Source organism: Phoxinus phoxinus (genome assembly GCF_949152265.1).
Source record: "Phoxinus phoxinus genome assembly, chromosome: 15".
In the NCBI taxonomy this organism is placed as follows: Eukaryota; Metazoa; Chordata; class Actinopteri; order Cypriniformes; family Leuciscidae; genus Phoxinus; species Phoxinus phoxinus.
In genome coordinates, this window is record NC_136890.1 from 16,800,654 (window position 1) to 16,818,108 (window position 17,455).

General features: G+C 38.9%; 1 protein-coding gene across 5 annotated transcripts in view; it reads left to right on the forward strand.

Annotated features, from left to right (window-relative positions):
* Positions 1 to 17,455, forward strand: part of mvb12bb (multivesicular body subunit 12Bb) — a 64,286-nt gene that overhangs the window by 18,292 nt on the left and 28,539 nt on the right. For 4 of the 5 annotated variants that reach the window (XM_079637455.1, XM_079637454.1, XM_079637451.1 and 1 more), the window contains exons 4-7: positions 3,215 to 3,314; positions 4,557 to 4,686; positions 5,400 to 5,507; positions 16,242 to 16,333. In XM_079637455.1, the coding sequence (XP_079493581.1) occupies positions 3,215 to 3,314; positions 4,557 to 4,686; positions 5,400 to 5,507; positions 16,242 to 16,333 (430 nt within the window). The remainder of the gene's footprint in view (positions 1 to 3,214; positions 3,315 to 4,556; positions 4,687 to 5,399; positions 5,508 to 16,241; positions 16,334 to 17,455) is intronic. The other variant, XM_079637452.1, reaches the window with a different exon arrangement.

A 17,455-nucleotide genomic window follows, 5' to 3' on the forward strand; every position in this document is an offset into this window, starting at 1 on the left:
GGCCGCCTTCGGTGCCGCCGTGGGATTTAGCTTTGGTCTTGGAGGCTTTGTCACGACCGCCTTTCGAGCCCTTAGCCTCGATTGCCATTAAAGAGCTATCGGTTAAAACGGCACTGCTTCTCGCTCTCGCTTCGGCGAAGCGGGTTGGGGATTTACAGACTTTCTCTGTAAGTGAAGATTGTATTCGCTTTGGACCGGGAAACTGTAATGTAACTCTCAGACCGAGGCCGGGTTACGTTCCTAAGCCGCTCAATACCCCGTTCAGAGCGCAGATCGTTTCACTGCCTGCCCTGTCCGCGGAGCCTTCATCCTCTCAGGGATCGGATGCTCAAGGTTCTATTTGCCCAGTCAGAGCGCTCCGGGAAAACATTTCTCGCTCGGCCGCTTTTCGACAATCCGACCAGCTGTTTTTGTGCTTTGGTGGGTGCAACAAAGGACAGGGGGTCTCTAAACAGAGGCTTGCTCACTGGATTGTGGACGCTATTGTTTTGGCTTATGATTGCCTGGGGCAGGAATGCCCCCTTAACGTGAAAGCCCATTCTACCAGGGCGATCGCTTCCTCATGGGCATGGACTAAGGGTATGTCTATCCAGGATTTATGCCTTGCAGCTGGCTGGTCTTCTCAGAACACGTTTGCCAGGTTTTACAAGTTGGATATGCCCTCCGTAGCGTCTCGGGTGCTTTCAGTGAGTTGATTGTTTATAGCATTGGATGAGCTGCTCTGCGTTTTGCTCATGAGTTGTTCTATGTGCTATTGTGTATGTTTTGCAGTTGTCACCGCTATGCGTTGATCTCTATTACTGTTGTTGCCCTGTTGCTCGACAGTGCAAACTTCCCCTAGTTTAATTTGCTCGGGATATGCAAATTCCGGCAGTGTTTTGTGAGCTTGTGATTGGTCTCTTTGGACCAATCAGAGGTTTGAGATTCGCTATTGGTCAATCTCGGCCTATCAGATGCTCGCATACTGGGGGGGCGGTCTTTGTATTGGGTTCTGTTGTTCTGTTGTAGTGGTCGCTGTGCTACCACGGCGGGATTTTATACAGTTCCCATATACGACATTCGTAATGCCGAAGTTCCGTAGCCTTGATAGGGAACGTCTCCGGTTACTTTCGTAACCTCGGTTCCCTGAAAGGCAAGGAACGAGACATTACGCTCGCCGCCATGTTCGCTATTGATTTTAGCGTTTGTTCGATTCTGATGTAATTGACGCTGCACTTGCATTATATCTGCAACGGTGTTTCAGTATTTGCATATTTGCGTCAATTGGCCAGCTTGCTGGCGTTAGCCTATAAGATTTCAGCGGAAGTGAAGGAGCAGAGGAGTTCCCATATATGACATCCGTAATGTCTCGTTCCTTGCCTGTCAGGGAACCGAGGTTACGAAAGTAACCGGAGACGTTTTGTCTTATCCTGAATCACTATGGTACACCTATAAAAAGTGTTTATATTCAGACTAATTTCGTGTCGTACCACTGCGGAGTAGCCCAGTACCTGCGTGACTCGTCATAGACATAAACAGAGAGAAGTAGCTCCGGCTACAATGTTCTTCCGCAAGACTCATGCAGTTCTGTTTATTACTGTAACCGCTAGAACGCCAAAAGTTACAGACTGCAGCTTTAAATGCATAAAGTAGTTTTGTGTTATTTAATATTTTTAATTATTGAAGGTTTGTGTAATATTCTAAGTTTGAATTTCACTGTTTTATTTATTTTAAGGAATACTAAATCTTTTTTTGTGAAGGTGAGATGAGTTTATGCATGCTCACATTTAGTCTAGAACTACAATGACCATCATGTTTACAAAGTGCACACAACTCCTCTGCACTTCCACACGATTTCTCTCAACATGGGGACAGCAGAGATGTTAGTCAATAAAGGCTAATATTGTTAAAAATAATGGGACTTAAAAGTAATCTGATTACATAACTTGTGCTACTTGTAATGCGTTACCCCCAACACTGGTGTTAACCAACAGCCTAGTAGTGATCTCCAGCTGATATTAACATTTGACATTTGAAGAATGTGTCCCGATCACAGTGAAGCCATAAACTCTTAATACTGGGTGAAAACAGGGCAATTGTTTTAGCAAAGTCGCATTCGTTTTGTGAAATCAAGTCCCGCCCTAGTTTTTAAGATGCTATATTGTTATCATTGCAGGAAAACAACTGTACATCTTCTAAGATCCATATTATGAGATTCAGAGATGACGTTGCAATCCACTGTGCCTGGTTTACCCAGGACAATTCCTGCCTGTTGATCAAGTTAAATGAGTGCTGCAGTTTTAGTATGTAGCACATCAGTCCCCTCTGCCACCTCTCCAGCATGGAGTCTTAAAATGTGTGTCTGCACTGTTTTGAAGTCCCTGACGCTAATAAAACATGGCAGCGCCATCAACAAAGGCTATTTTGTCTGTCAGTCAAAGTGGCCCCCACTGTAATTGTCTATGACAAAAACAGATTCTACAGAATTAGCCAGTGAATTATGTGGTGGGAAGTAAACAGTTTGTGATTTATCATACTCAGGGTTGGAGGTAGATGGCCCTTTGTCAGGTCCTGATGGGAAAAATCTCTCCCGTGTCTTTTATTAAAAAAAAAAAAAGTGTTAAAAAAAACATGCCTCATGCATAGTAATAGCATTCATCCATATTCGTACCCTCAAGTCAGAACTATGAATAAAAATGGTCTGTAGTGGTAATAACTGCCGGGTAACAATAGCGACGGCATCCAGAATGTCGGACTCATCACGTCACGCTACGCTAGATGCACTCTTTCAGGGCTTTTGCTGGATTATTGCTATTTATTACTGCGAAAAATGGAACCGTAATGAGTCCAGTCTGGGAAGGCTGAGGGAAAAAGTCATGCTTGAAAATGTCAACTAAACAGCTCCTGATTGTTTTCAAGTACTCCCTGTTCTGAAGCACAAGCAATTTGGCCTGCCACCGACTGGCCCTAGCGCTGGGCTGCCATGTCTGAAGATGATGGCTAGCACACAGGTGCTCGCATGCTTAAAAGAGGGCAGCGATTCAACAAAACTATGTGTGCGCGTCTGCAAAATACATACAGCGGCCTTTCATTGTAGGTACGAATCATGCATAATTGAAAGCCGCCCACTTCCAGGGGTAATTTTAACCCTGCGAAGTGCTTTTATTGAACAGGCTCATTGTTATAATGGTTTAAACTCATATAATCATTATTATATCGCAAAATTTTGTGGCAGAAGCAATTATGCAACGTGGTGGTCGTGGACATGAAGTTGATTGACCTGAAGGACTGTTTGCCAGAGGGCTTCACTCCGATCCAGGACACCACAGATACCCGTAAGCAGTTTCCTTCAAAAATAAACTTTTGTTTTTTGCTTTCCTCTCTCTCTCTCTCTCTCTCTCTCTCTCTCTCTCTCTCTCTCTCTCTCTCTCTCCCGCTCTCTCTCTCTCTCTCTCGCTCTCTCTCTCTCGCTCTCTCTCTCTCGCTCTCTCTCTCTCTCTCTCTCTCTCTCTCTCTCTCTCTCTCTCTCTCTCTCTCCTCTGTAGTCATCCTGAGGGAGCGCTTCTCTAGAGGTTGTGAATGTGAATGTTTCATGGGCTCAGGTTTAGCTTAATTTATGATGGTGCGAGAGAGTAAAATAAACATTTTGCCCCGAAGGTAGGAGGAGAGGAGAACGATGAGTCATTGTTTATCTCTGCCAGAACCGAGCTTTTCTTTATGATGTGCTTATTTATTTATGTATTTATTTGTGCAGAGCGGGAGTGGATGGTGGTTATCTAATATTAATGAAATGCATTCCCTTGATGCTTTAGTGCTTTTTGAGTGCTATGTATTTCTCGTCTTCTCGTCTTCTCTCTTCTCCTCTCACCGCGCCTTTGAGAACGCCGCAATATTATTTTGGCATTGGGAGTGAGGGCAGCATGTTTATTATTTTCATTATTATTGCATTTACACGGCGCCGCCTCAAAACGAATGGGATGGGCTCAGGAGTAATATGGCCGAGTCTGGTAGCAGGTTCTGGAGGAATGACTAAAAAGAAGATGGAGTCTCATTGGGCGCTGGTTTTAATGTGCCACTTTATTGTAGTAAAACCATGTTTAATAGATGCCTCAGCCACTATATTGCCATTTCACTCTCAGTCAAGCCCCTTATATCCTTCTTACACACTTGACACTGAAGATTCCCCTCTAGCTCCCAAAGACATTTTTATGCAATTATGATGGGCTTTCATATACTTGTATGATATTTTGAGGCTGAAGGCACATATACGTTGCATTTATAAGGTGTTCAAATATTAATGCATATATATATTTAGCTTGTCTGTCTGAATAAACTTTTAGGAAATAGGTGGTTTATATAATATGTAGTTATTGTTGTGTCATTCTTTATAAGGTTTCCCAAGGACAAATAGGTCAGTCGATATGTTTGCGTAATGTAGGTTTTAGTTATGAGTCTATGTGTCTGCAGCATAAAAAGTCACATTTGAACTCTGGTGTAAATGTAGTTAGACTGCTGATAAATGAGAGACATAATTAGGGCTGTTTATGTTATGACTCTTAAATCTCTTTCTCTCTCAGAGGAGCAGGCTTTGAAGAAGGAGAGGCTGTGTGTGAAGTTGGTCCCCAGGAACAGCACCGACACGGCTATATGCGATGTGGTTATACAGGGGAAATCAAAGCACAGCCTTGCTAATTATACATTTATAGGGTAAGATATCATATAGTATTTGGATAAATCGAGTTAGTTGATGTCACAAACATGACATGTTTTCTGAGAATTATTTGTGTGTGTTTGATGTAGATGTTTTGGTCACTATTCCCTCTGAGGGTAAAAAAGTACCAAAGTAAATATCCTGGAGCCATGTTTATTATGCTGTCTGAATCATCATTTTTTTAACCGAAGTGGATTGTTCTTCTGGTCTGTCTGTTTTTATATTTTTTATTTTTTGTTTCCTCCAGTGCCCCTCAGTGCCTGCGGCCAGCTTCAGGCATTATGGGCGCTTGCTTTACTTGTGCTGCTTTTCCAACAGCTTTTAAAGCCACCACTGATATGTCTTACAAATGTTAATATTTGAATTAGGGATGGGAATTTTTGTCAATTTTTCATTTTGAGTACTGATAGATCTCAAAAACGAGTACTTGAGTACTCTGGGCGGGGTGTGGCGAAAATTAAAATATTTAAATTTTATCTTAAAGTAATAGTTGCCTGAGGTGAAGCTGAAGAGTGAATGAACAGCAGTGAACTAAAGCCTGTTTTCTGAAACATCCTATTTGAGTTTAATCAAATAGACAACATAAACTTAACATTTCAAATTGTAGCTGCGCAAAAGGACCCAAATAATAGTGAACTTGAACTAGGTTAAGTATGAACGCAACAAGTTAAATGTTCTTGATAATGAAACAAGCTGGGTTTGTCCACAGAGAGCTGAACACTTTGGGGATTTGGTATCAGCTGGGAAAAGTCACTAAGTCGCAGGAGACGACACACAAAACCTCCTCTTCCTCTACAACTGCTCTTGATGTCGTCAGGTAAGAATGCATATACTATATAGTCTAGTGATGCACCGAAATGAAAATTCTGGGCCGAAACCGATACCGAAAATTTAGGATGCACTTGGCCGAAAACCGAAACCGATACCGAAAATTTAGGATGCACTTGGCCGAAAACCGAAACTGAAGCCGAAAATGGCTTCTTTTAAAAACTTTAATATACATTTATTTATATTGCTTAATTTTTAATGGATCTGAAATGAAAAATCACAAACCAATAGAATAATTATCAAACTTTTATTACCTCTAACAGTTACATAACAAAACCTAAAATATTTTATATATTATATATATTTTATATTACATGCGCTTCATGAGGCACACGCGCGCGGTCTCTTGCTCTCTCTCCCTCTCTGCCGTGCACGCGCTACACGGTTTGGAGCACAGTCTCTGTCTCGCGGGCGTGCTCGCTCTAGATTTCGGAGATTTTAACTAATTCGTGGGCATCGGTGAACCGCTATTAATATGCGGGAGACTCCTGGAACTTCCGGGAGACTTGGGATGTCTGTATTTCTATACTGAAATAATATTGGCATTATAATTATTGATTTTTCCTAATATAGTCTATTTTAATTGGATATTCCTTAACTCATGACGAGAAATTATTCATTGTCATTGGGTCTCATTGGATGTGGGATATTCCAACAGTCTGTAAAATTAAGTTACTACTGTATGTATGTAGGAAGTTGGAAGTTCCACATTTTCGAGTTGAGCAGAATGCAGCACAAGATAACTGAGTGTGTTTCCATTGATAACCCGAAGTTCAGCTCAGACAAAAAAGCCACGAGGTGAAGAGAGACTGCCACGAGGAGAGCTCAGTCTGTTGTCTGCTCTGACACACAACACAAACACACAGTCTGCCCAGAAGCCATGCACATAAACACACAGCCTGAAGTGAAGAAGACAGAGAGGGAGTGTGACTTTGTACCTCATCCAACTCAAACATGTCAATTATTTATGAGCAGGAAGTAGAGGGGTTTTTCCTCTGTAAATAGTAAATAAACAATCACTGTTCCCCTCCAATGGTTGGTAGGAGGGGGCATATGGATGGTGCCAACTGAAAGTGCAAGATTTAAGCATGCCAGAAGGCAATGAGGGTCCTGGCACTGCTGTTAGGGCCAGTGCACATAAAGCTTAGATGTAATTTTATTTCTGCAAGCTTTAGCCACTTTATATTTCAATACCAGTTCAGTGCTTGAGGATTTGAGTGATACTATAGTCTGTTTAGTGTTTCCTACTTTGGAAGGTATAGTTGTTGGTCAGTCAGTCGACAACTCATTATCTCTGTTCCAAAACCTAGTCATCTAACATCCTAACAACCATGGAATCGATTTCAATACATTTTGTTGTTAGCTGGTTGCTAAGCTCTCAGTGTGTGATGCCAATGAACATAAAAAAATATGCTTAATTAATGAACCATAAATACATAGCACAAATATTTGTTATTTATGAAACTCTTGATACTTTTCAGTATATTATTCATAATAATCATCTCGTCTGCCATTTTAAATGTATCTTTATTTGTATTTATTCTTAAAAAGCAGCATCATTTTGTACATCGTTCCTTTCAAAGTGCCTTTTAGTGCACTCAAACCTCCTGGGAAGTTTGTTGTACAAGTTGTGAAGTCATATTTGTGAAGTCAGTCAAATTACTTTGGGTAGAGCAAGATGGTGATGTACCTTTTCTACAAAACATACTTAAAAATGATAAATAAAGAATGCATATCAGGTATGTTTTTGCTTTTTAATTATTCAATTGACCCTTCGCAAGGGAGCTTGTTTGACAGCTGATCTGACCAATCATACTTCGCCATCCGCCATTTTGTCCGACAAAGCAGTCCGGAGAGTTAGTAGATTAACATGGGAGTATTTTAACTTGAAAAACAGAGTGTACTTACGCCTTTCCGCGGTTAAAACAACATTCCTTCTTATGTTCATTAATGTTTATTTGATGCTATAAATTAACTAGAAGGAAGAGATGATCAGTTCACGAACAGCTTTAACTGATGCTCTACAGCGATCTGTCAGACACATTAAAGAGCCACAAAACGGTATTTATTGTTTAAATTTCTTTAAAAAAAGACCAAATTTGAAAGGTGAGACTTTGTTTAATATCAAAAGTAACCCAAAAGTAACCTGGTCTGTCCTGTCTGTCAGCGTGTTGTCAGTCTCCTCTCTGCTCTGCGATGTATTTTTCACTGCGTGAGAACATGGTGTGGCGTGAGAGCGGCGCTTGTCGGACATAGCGACAGTAACTAAAGGGGGCAGGTCTTTGCGAACGGTCAATTATGAAAGTGCAACATGCAATTTTTGTTGTTAATGAAAACGGCAATATGTATTTTAACAAATTTGCTGTCAAGACTTGTGCATCCATTGTGCACAATTCCATTGTGTCTGGAATGTTTTCTCACTGAGATGCCTCTAACTTGACAAGTCAACAAACAAACAAAGATAAAAATGCCTCACGGTATTTGCGTTGGTATTGACTGTGATGCCTTAAAATGATGCCCATGTAGTAATCTTGCTTGATTTTGCAATAGAAAATATGTCTTTCTACAAACTTCAGTGAACAAAACAGTGTATTGTCAGGTGAATGATCAAACACACAGGTACCCAACAGTACTGTACAACATTTAAAGAATTTTATATTTTTCCTTCAGTTTTGTCCACTTCAAATTAAATATGGCGTTGAATCTGACTTGGGCCAATTCTCACATAAATTCTCTGTGATCATTGGTTGCTTTTATCCCGCGATGAGCATACGATTTTTCAGTGGGCTCCACTTGAAATATTTTCTGAAGTTCTGCTCTTTGAACCTTTGCTCAAGACCGACCTCTGAAACCTACCGTGGTTTCGTGGCTTGAATAAAGCCCTTTGTGCTGTGTATTTTTTTGGAAGGGGCAGCTATAAGAGAGAAGTGTTTGATGTCTCTGAGTCATCCTACATCCAGTCCCACACTTTTCACACACTTCCGTCTCACCCTGTTAATTCCTCACTCTTTTGAAGCCACTTTTCAAGTTGGAGAAGAATAAATTGTACCTCCAAGCGAGGATCCACGCCTCCCCACTCCGATACCTGCTGTGATCACAGACTGTGCACTTTGGTGTTATTACATTTCATGCTCTTACGTCTGTGTGAATGTCCAACCGCAATATGTGAATCTGTGAAAAAGAACTTGGTTAAGAGGCACAAGAGGTAACCAAGTGCTTTATTGAAGATGTTTTCCGGCTAGCTTCCACTTGAGCTGAATGTATTTGCTAAAGAATAACACTTTTGTGGCTTTTAGTGCATGTCCATGAGCTTTGAGGTGTTGTATTGTTCTTCTAAAAGTTTAATATACCACTCGCTTCTGGCAATAGAATGTAGCAAGTCATGTTCAAGGCTGTGACAGTGTTGTTATGGTAAACTGAAACTATTAAGTATAATTGTCAATAATTGAAATAAAGCTGAAATAAATGAACATATAATTAGATGAAAAACTTAGACTTAACTTGAACGATTATTAGAAATGGTGCCTTGGCAACTAACAGAAATAAAATGGCTAAAACTGAAATAAAAATAAAGCTAAACATAAAAACATATAATAATAAAGAACAGAAGTACATGACAAAACACCTCAAACTTAAACTAAAATTAAAAAGGAAAATTAAAATATAAAAGTTAGAGCTAATTCAAAATGTTAAATGGGTCTTTATGCCCTTTTACGAAGTCTTGATTTCGATTTTGGGGTGTCAGAAAATGCTTTGTTAAAAAAACGCGGTAACACTTTACAATAAGGTTCATTTATTAAACATTATTTAATGTATTAACTAACATGAACAATACATTTGTTACAGTATTTATGAATCTTTGTTAATGTTAGTTAATATGAATAAAGCTGTTCATTGTTTGTTCATGGTATTCACAGTGCATTAACTCATGTTAACAAGATTTTAATAAAGTATTAGTAAATGTCGAAATTAACATTAACAAAGATGAATAAATGCTGTATAAGTGCAGTTCATTATTAGTTAACGTTAACTAATGTAGTTAACTAATGAACCTTATTGTAAAGTGTTACCAAAAACGCATTATTAGTCTGGTTAAATGCGTCGTTCAATTTTTTTTTCTTATGCTGTAGATACGATGTTATCCACCATTTAATCATATTTGTCGGAAAACTATGGTAATGCAAACAGCAAACGATCACAAAATCATGGATCATTTTCCTAAGGGGTGGTAAACAGTCTTACAAAAGAAAGAGCTTACAAAAGCTATAAAGTAAACACTTCATCAATACTGTAATGTTAGTTAGCAGGCTAGCGGAGGCAAAGCTTTACCCTTCGTTTACATCATAGCTATCATAGCAACTACATAAAGCTTATAATTTGAACTTTTAAAAGAAAACACAACTACAAATAATAAGACAAGTTGTGTTCCATAAACAACAGAATGGGAATGGCTATGTCTTTCAAGAGAAGCTTTTGCATACAGACAAACGTTGAGGTTGTAATGTTCAGGTACAGTGTTCAAAATTAATTTGAACCTCTCTTAAGTATGTCAGCCTTTTTCCGCCGACACCAACTCTTTCTCTTCTCTGAAGCAGCCCAACGTGGCTTTGTTGCATGTTTCCGGGGGCAGGGTTTATGTAAATTTTAGGGTTTGTGATGTCACCAACCCGGGAAGAAACAGACATTTGTTGTAGTCCTTGAAAAGCGATTTCTGTAAAATAAAATATCTCCCTTTGCATTGAACTTTTGAGCGTTGTAACTTTGCAGATGTTGTTTATGCTCAAACAGCAACATTACACACTAACTAAAGTTAAAAAAGTGAAATCATATTCAAGGACCCCTTTAATAATTATAGTAGTAAATGAGTAAGCTAAAGGTCATTCAAAATATGTATTTTGTCTAATTTGTTCAATATAGTTCACCAAATGATTTGATGGGATTTTTAGGATTTCATTTATTTAATAATAATGAATAATTTAATAATAATACCGGTACTTATTTTCCCTCTGTGATGTAACCAAAATTTTTATTAAAGGTATCTAAATATGTTGACAAAAAATGGCAAAATAGAGGCTTTTTTAAAATAGGAAGCCTGCGTTCATATCGCATTACAAGGTTTGATGCTGTTCTTGCCTCATTTCACACAAACTCTGCGGGCCCATCAATGTTTACTGTTTGTATGACTCTTTTAAGACGCCGTCAATTTTAAATGCATTTTACAGTTATAGGAAGGATGTTTTAAGCATAGTCAATAAGGAATAAATGTTTAATGACCCGCCCTTTAACTTTGAATGCTGGTGGTTCTGCAAATAAACCTTTTTGCCTCAGGCTACAAGGACACTAATCACTGTGTTTGCAGACTACTGAGTAAAAAGTTGTTCAAATCTCAGTTTCCCTTGCTGCCTTTTAGAAATTTCAAAGCATTTCCATGAATCTATTTTTTTTTCCATTTCTCCACTTTGTCTTGGAGATTAAATGCTTATATATTTATATGACTAATATCAATGCTTTTATGTACATTTAATGTGCAACATTTTATTTAACATTTTTACTGATAGTCTTATGTTTTAGGTTTTAGCATTGCACTGTGAATACTGTATATGGCATAAAATTGCCTGGTGTCAAGTTTGTTACCCCCATTTCATTCAAAATAGGCCCGTTTAATCCAGTTCCAGAAACATAGATTTTAGGGTTGTTCAGGGTGAGCTCTTTAAAGTCTACAACAGATCTTCTTCTCCCCTCTTTGCTGCCATTTGTCGTCCTGATAAAACTGTCATCTCTCGCTCTGAAATCTGACCTCTAGATTGACAGAGAACATAAAGTTGCCTTGTGTTAATATTTCGGTTTCTCTTTTTCTTCATAGAATCAAGGTTTCAGGCATTTCTCTCTGAATGATAGGGCAATATACAGTAAGGCAGGGAAAGTTTTTATATCCAAAAGCCGAACAGTATAAATGTAAAGGTCAAGCATATTCCCCATTGTGAGCAGGAAGATTTTTTTATGCCGTCCCATGATTCACTCCACTGATTCACTACTGGAGGTCAGTAAATATACAACCACATTGGCAACTTTGGAAGAACTTTAAAAACAAAAAATTGCTTCATAAAGTTTGCAATCTAGATCAGGGATCTTTCACTTTAAGAAATAAAATTGTTGTATTTTAGGTCTGTGTGGTCTGTAATAACAGGCGTTTAGTACCATATATCTGTATACATCACAGGATAACAGGATTAGTGCCACCAAACCAATTTTATTTTATTTACACATTTTTTGTTTATTTTATAATAAAATATATCAAGTAAATGTTGATTTTATTTTAGATAACTTACCTATTGCCAAAATTACAGGAGTTAGAGTTGTGATCTCAAGAAAACAGCAAAGACAAAAGTTATAATATGACACAAAATAAATAATAATAATGCAAAACAATAATGCATGTACTCTATGCAGCGTTAGAGTAGCACTGATGGACGGGTGTCAATGTTTCCGCTCTTTGTTGGTTTCAGTGACCTCCGTGTCACCTACTCAACATCTGCTCTTCAAACAATGGCTGATCTACCAGTTCTCAGGGAAGGCAGGGCTTGTACGAGATCTGTTGTGACACCATCCTCAAATGTGTTTTCCAGACACTTTTCTGTGTACCCTTCCCCGGAAAGCCCTAAAAAGCGTGCAAATTTCCATACACATCAAGTAAACTCAAACTGAGCAGTGCCACAAACAATAGAATCATCAGCAAAGATCTGTGGCTCTTTAGAGATTCTACACTCCCATATTCCGCTACGGAATTCTTCAAGATTCTTCCTTCTCCACACCTGACATGGAACTTTAAGTGGGGTAATGACAAGCGGGAAAGCCGCCACTGCAGAAAGCAGCTGTCTACAAGCCGTAGGTTGTGTGGGCTGCCTGCTCGGAGCGAGCGCTGAGGTGTTGTCATCGAGGATCTCGGATGAGTGTCAAAACACCGGCTTCCAGATTCCTCTCAGTTTGCGCCGTATTATTTTTATATATAGTTTTTTATCCCAGTCTTTGCCTCACCGAAGGCTTTGGCAAATTTGTCCACAGTGTGACAGATGTTCTAGACGTCTCCTCCCCGAGACGGACTCGTGCTTCCGCTTCTCCGTCGATGCCTTCTTGAGTTTCTCATCAGCCACCCGTGGAGATTCCAGCATGTGGGATCGGGCTTTTGATATTGAGATTACTCTAACTAATTGGCTCCTTTTACGAGCCTCCTTGAAATTTTCCGGGCTGTAATTTTGCCTTGCCTGTAAATACAGTGGCAACTCTTTTGGTTCGTGCAACAGATTTGAAGTATGAACTCGTGTTCCGTTTCATCATTAGTGTTAGTCCGAGCACAATTTGGTCTTCTTTTAGTCTACCTACACCGCTCGTATGTGCCTGTCTCCTCTAATTTGTCTAGTCCTTCATCCCAGGTCAAGCCTCTTCCTCCTCCTACCAGGCATTGTGATATTCTTGAGCGCTTGTCTTTGTGTCCACTTGTCTTCCATTTGGCCTTATTAGGAATCAACCATCAACTGTCCTCTGAGTTTGTACCTCGAGACCTCCGTCTGTCTTCAAACTCTGATCTTTCTTGGCCTCGTCGTCATCCGTAGATCTAAGTGGAGCATGTTGAACATCTAAAATGTCATAAGATACAGAATCCGTTTGAGGCTTTCTCCCTTTCTTTGTTGTTGTTGTGTACAAGCTAAATGTTGCAATTGTTTACATCTTAATCCCAGTTCTGTTTTAATTCTGGGAGGTATTATGGTATAATTAGATATTCAAAATTGGGATTTGTGTCACTCTGATGGGTTTGAATGATGATTAATTGTACTCAAAACTCCAGTGGCCGACGTAATGCAAGCCTCGCGCTGCCGTTGATTATGTAGCCATGTTTATATTTTAAGAATTAGATGTGTATAATTGATATGCCATATGCTACCCAAACCCAATGTACCCTAAAATGTTAAAAGCAAAGAATGGGGATTGAGTATGGTTAGACTTTTTGACAGCTCTGAAGATTGGAAAACGCTTGCTCCTGCAACTTATATTGATTCAAGCATATTTTATTTAACTTTTTAAGAGGCGGCTCAGAGACATAAAGTTTTGGAGATGGTTTTCTGGATGCTTGACACTGGCACAATGAGTTGCTCAATATAAATACTGCATTTTTAAACATACAAGATGTTAGATAATCTTAAGATGGTCACTTTTCTAAAGATCAACTCTTATCTCTATTTTGACCTTATCAAATTGGTGATGTTTTACGTCCAAATAGATTTGGGTGTCGTAAACAGGCTTTTCACTGAATATATCTCATTTCCATTTTCTGTGTCGCTCGGTATTATTCGCTATTGTTTTGGCTTGCTCCAGTGACTGGGGTAGTTGAGGCCAGTTTCGACGAAAGAGCATCCGGACCATCTCCTTTCAGTTTACGGCTGTTTGTGAAATGTCTGGATGCGCGTAGAGCCATGTCCCCGGCTTTCTCTCCCCCCTGCGTTCGAGTCAACCTTTGCAAACGAAGGGAAGTCTTCATTAAATGTGGCAATCGGTTCCACAAGATTGATGCCAACCTTTTAAAAATTCACCATTGGGCCGAATTGAACACGGGCAAATGCTGATGCAGATGAACAGGGAGAAGTCGGCCCCATCGAGAGAAATAAATCTGAGTTGCAGGCTTCAGTTCATAAATACCACAGGCTGTCAGGAAGCATGTTTTATTGCCTCTGATAGAAATTACTGCATTTATTTATCTCATCACACCTGATAGAAATGCAGAGTAGCCACTCAGGGCAGACCTGTCTTCAGTTTACTCATGAGTTAGAAACTAGAGCTGACCCACAATTACCATTCATTTATTCTGATGAATATGTACAGTTGATCTCTGGTGGACAGTGTTTGACTAAAAGAAAAAAAAAAGTGCTTCCAGAAAGGATAGATGACTGTTTTTCTAATTTGGCTTTTGCCTTTGCATAGCAGATTTCTACAACAAAGTAACCAACTAGATTTGAATTTGCATCCTTTGCCCGGCCCGAGCACTTCAACCATTTCATCTATTTATTTCAGACGTGCCCGTCCTCCATTTTCAACATCTAGGCATCTCCTGCTTTGCATTGATATCACATTTCAGAAGCTTTTCCAACATCCACTTCTGCACTTACCTTCCTAACTTACTCTCAAACTCTGGATTCTCCCGCCGCCTAAATGACATCTTACTCCCCTTGGCGGTGTCACTTTGCTCCTAATCTTCTCCCAAACATGACTCCGTCTGACTTTAATGCATCTGATGCATCCTGTAACCTGTTGGAGATGCTCATTTGGTCTTCAAAGCATGTCTAAAGCAGAATTATGCAGCGCTCCTGATGCAGAGAGACTCAGGCAGCGAGGCACTGAATTTATTGATTCCCGTGAGTGAGTCAGAGAGTGTAATTCACCAGTGCCTGATTGATGAGGAGAGCAAGTTCAAACTGTCCATGAAGTGCAGCGCACGCTATTTTTGCTCTTCCCCAAAACTTTGATATGGTTAAGCAGTTTGACTTGAAATCAGCAGAGGCTTCTTTTGTTTATGCAAATGTTATTATAATTTGTATTATTATTATTAAAAATATTGTATAATAAATAGTAGAAGTAGTATTTGTTTTTGTTCAGTTTACAAATTTAGTATATTTAAATACTAGCATTTATTATAAAATAAAATATTTTATATATTTAATAAATAATACTAATAATGATTATTTATTACTACTACTACTATATACTACTATTGATATTTACATAATTATATTCAGCACATTTCATTATTGTAAATTATTGGTTGGATTTTGATCAGATAATTTGGTTTGCAGAATCTTTTTAGCATTACCACAAAATTATTAGATTCATTGGTGTGTGTGTGTGTGTGTGTGTGTGTGTGTATATGTGTGTGTGTGTGTGTGTGTGTGTGTGTGTGTGTGTGTGTGTGTGTGTGTGTGTGTGTGTGTGTGTGTGTGTGTGTGTGTGTGTGTGTGTTTTCCTGGTAAACTCTACGTTGTGGGGAATATATGGCAATATCCGAAACCTGTGATTGGTGGGGTTAGAAGATAGAACATGCAGTTTGTACAGTATAAAACGTATTATGTCTATGGAAAATCTCCATAAAACATGGAAAACCAATGTGTGTGTGTGTGTGTTATAGCATCCTGGCTTAGGAAACTCTTCTTATTACCATGACTCCATGACAACCGCTCACAGGCACCTAAGAGCCACAGACAGGGAGGGAGAGAAAATGGGAGGTTAATGATCAGTTGGAGTCAGTGATTCACAGTGGTTAAAGATGGAGACCCACCATCAATGATTCCTATTACATTTATATTCTAGCTCTTTAAAGAGCTTTAAGAACTTTTTAAAGAGCTGATTAAGGTGTGGATCGCAGTGATATTGTGCAGTCCCAGTAAAGTATGCCAGATCTCAGCATTTTGATGCATCATTCACAACTTAGCACTTCGTAGACACTTTGAACTGCACGGTGTAAATTGCATTCATGACAGATTTTGCAGGATGTGTTTGCGTTGTTACCTTATTCGCATAATTCCTCAGGCAGCAAATAAACAGTTCTATCAGTGTTCTATCAAGTTTTCAATATATCCTTCTAGAATCTTTACATTGAATACAGTGTTTCTTTTGAAAATATATATTCATTATTTCCTGTCTTTGCACATTGTTATTGATTTTTGCCTCTCTTTCCTAGACAATTCCCAGAGTCTCCGGCCAGTCCTACTAAAAAGAACATCGTCAGGCCAGATTATGAACACCAAATCTACAACCTATACACCAAATCAGGTCAGTTTCTCTACAATGTAACTTATCTTATGTCGAGAGTTCAACATTTTGTCAACACTGTTGTGTTGGAGTTTACAGCATCACTACACAACCTTCCATTGTCTTGAATAAACTTTTGCAACATCCCTAGGACTATTGCTAACGTTTAGGTGAAAATTACACAGTCACACCACGACGTGTGCACTTCTATGCATACATTAGGGGAATGAGATTTGTGTACTTCAGGAAATCCCACTGACCACCACCGTCCTGCAGATCTGTCTTTTAGGTCCAAAATATAACTCTGAGTTTAGGCTGTGAAGGCATGCCCGTGTGCTTTTTTCTGGCTGGAGAGAGACACCATGTGGTGAGGATGAGCTTATCTATAGTACAGAGAAAGATCTCTTCCTGTACTGAGGTACATTCAGGTCCAAAAAAAAACATTTGGTCACACCTGTGGTGTGAATTCACGAGCCACAGATATTTCGATAACACCTTTATATATAATGCAGTATTTTTAATGCATGAATAAGGCCTTGTAATTCACCTTATAATGCATTGTTTGGTCTCATGAATAATTGTAACCACAGTTTTAATATATTATAATACTCATGTTATGCCTTTAGAAAGTAGAATGCATTAAAAGTACACGACAAACAGCCAATCTCAGATATAACAAGGAATCTGCACATATTATAATGCATTTTAACTTTGGTTTCAATTATTTATGAAAAGATATAACGCATTATAACGTACATTATGAATACCTTTCTAATCCATTACACATTAAGGCTTTAAGAAAAGTGTTATCGATATTTCTTATGTGCTGTTTTTTAATAAAGTGTACAACGGGGCTAAAGGCACAACCTAAGAAAAATTTGCTTTTCACTACTCCCATAGTGTATGATTGCAGATTGTTTTGAAAAAAAGTTATTGAACATTGATGGAGCAACAGATTTTGTGTAAAATAAATCATAAAAGTGGTTTGTTTACCCCACACAAGGGGTAAAAGGCTCACCAGCGTGGGGCAAAGGGCACAAACTATTTATACACATACTTTAGCTTAAATAATGTTTTACATAATGTCTAAGTTAATACTTGTTCAAAACAATCACTTTATCAAAGTTTGCACTATTTTCGGTT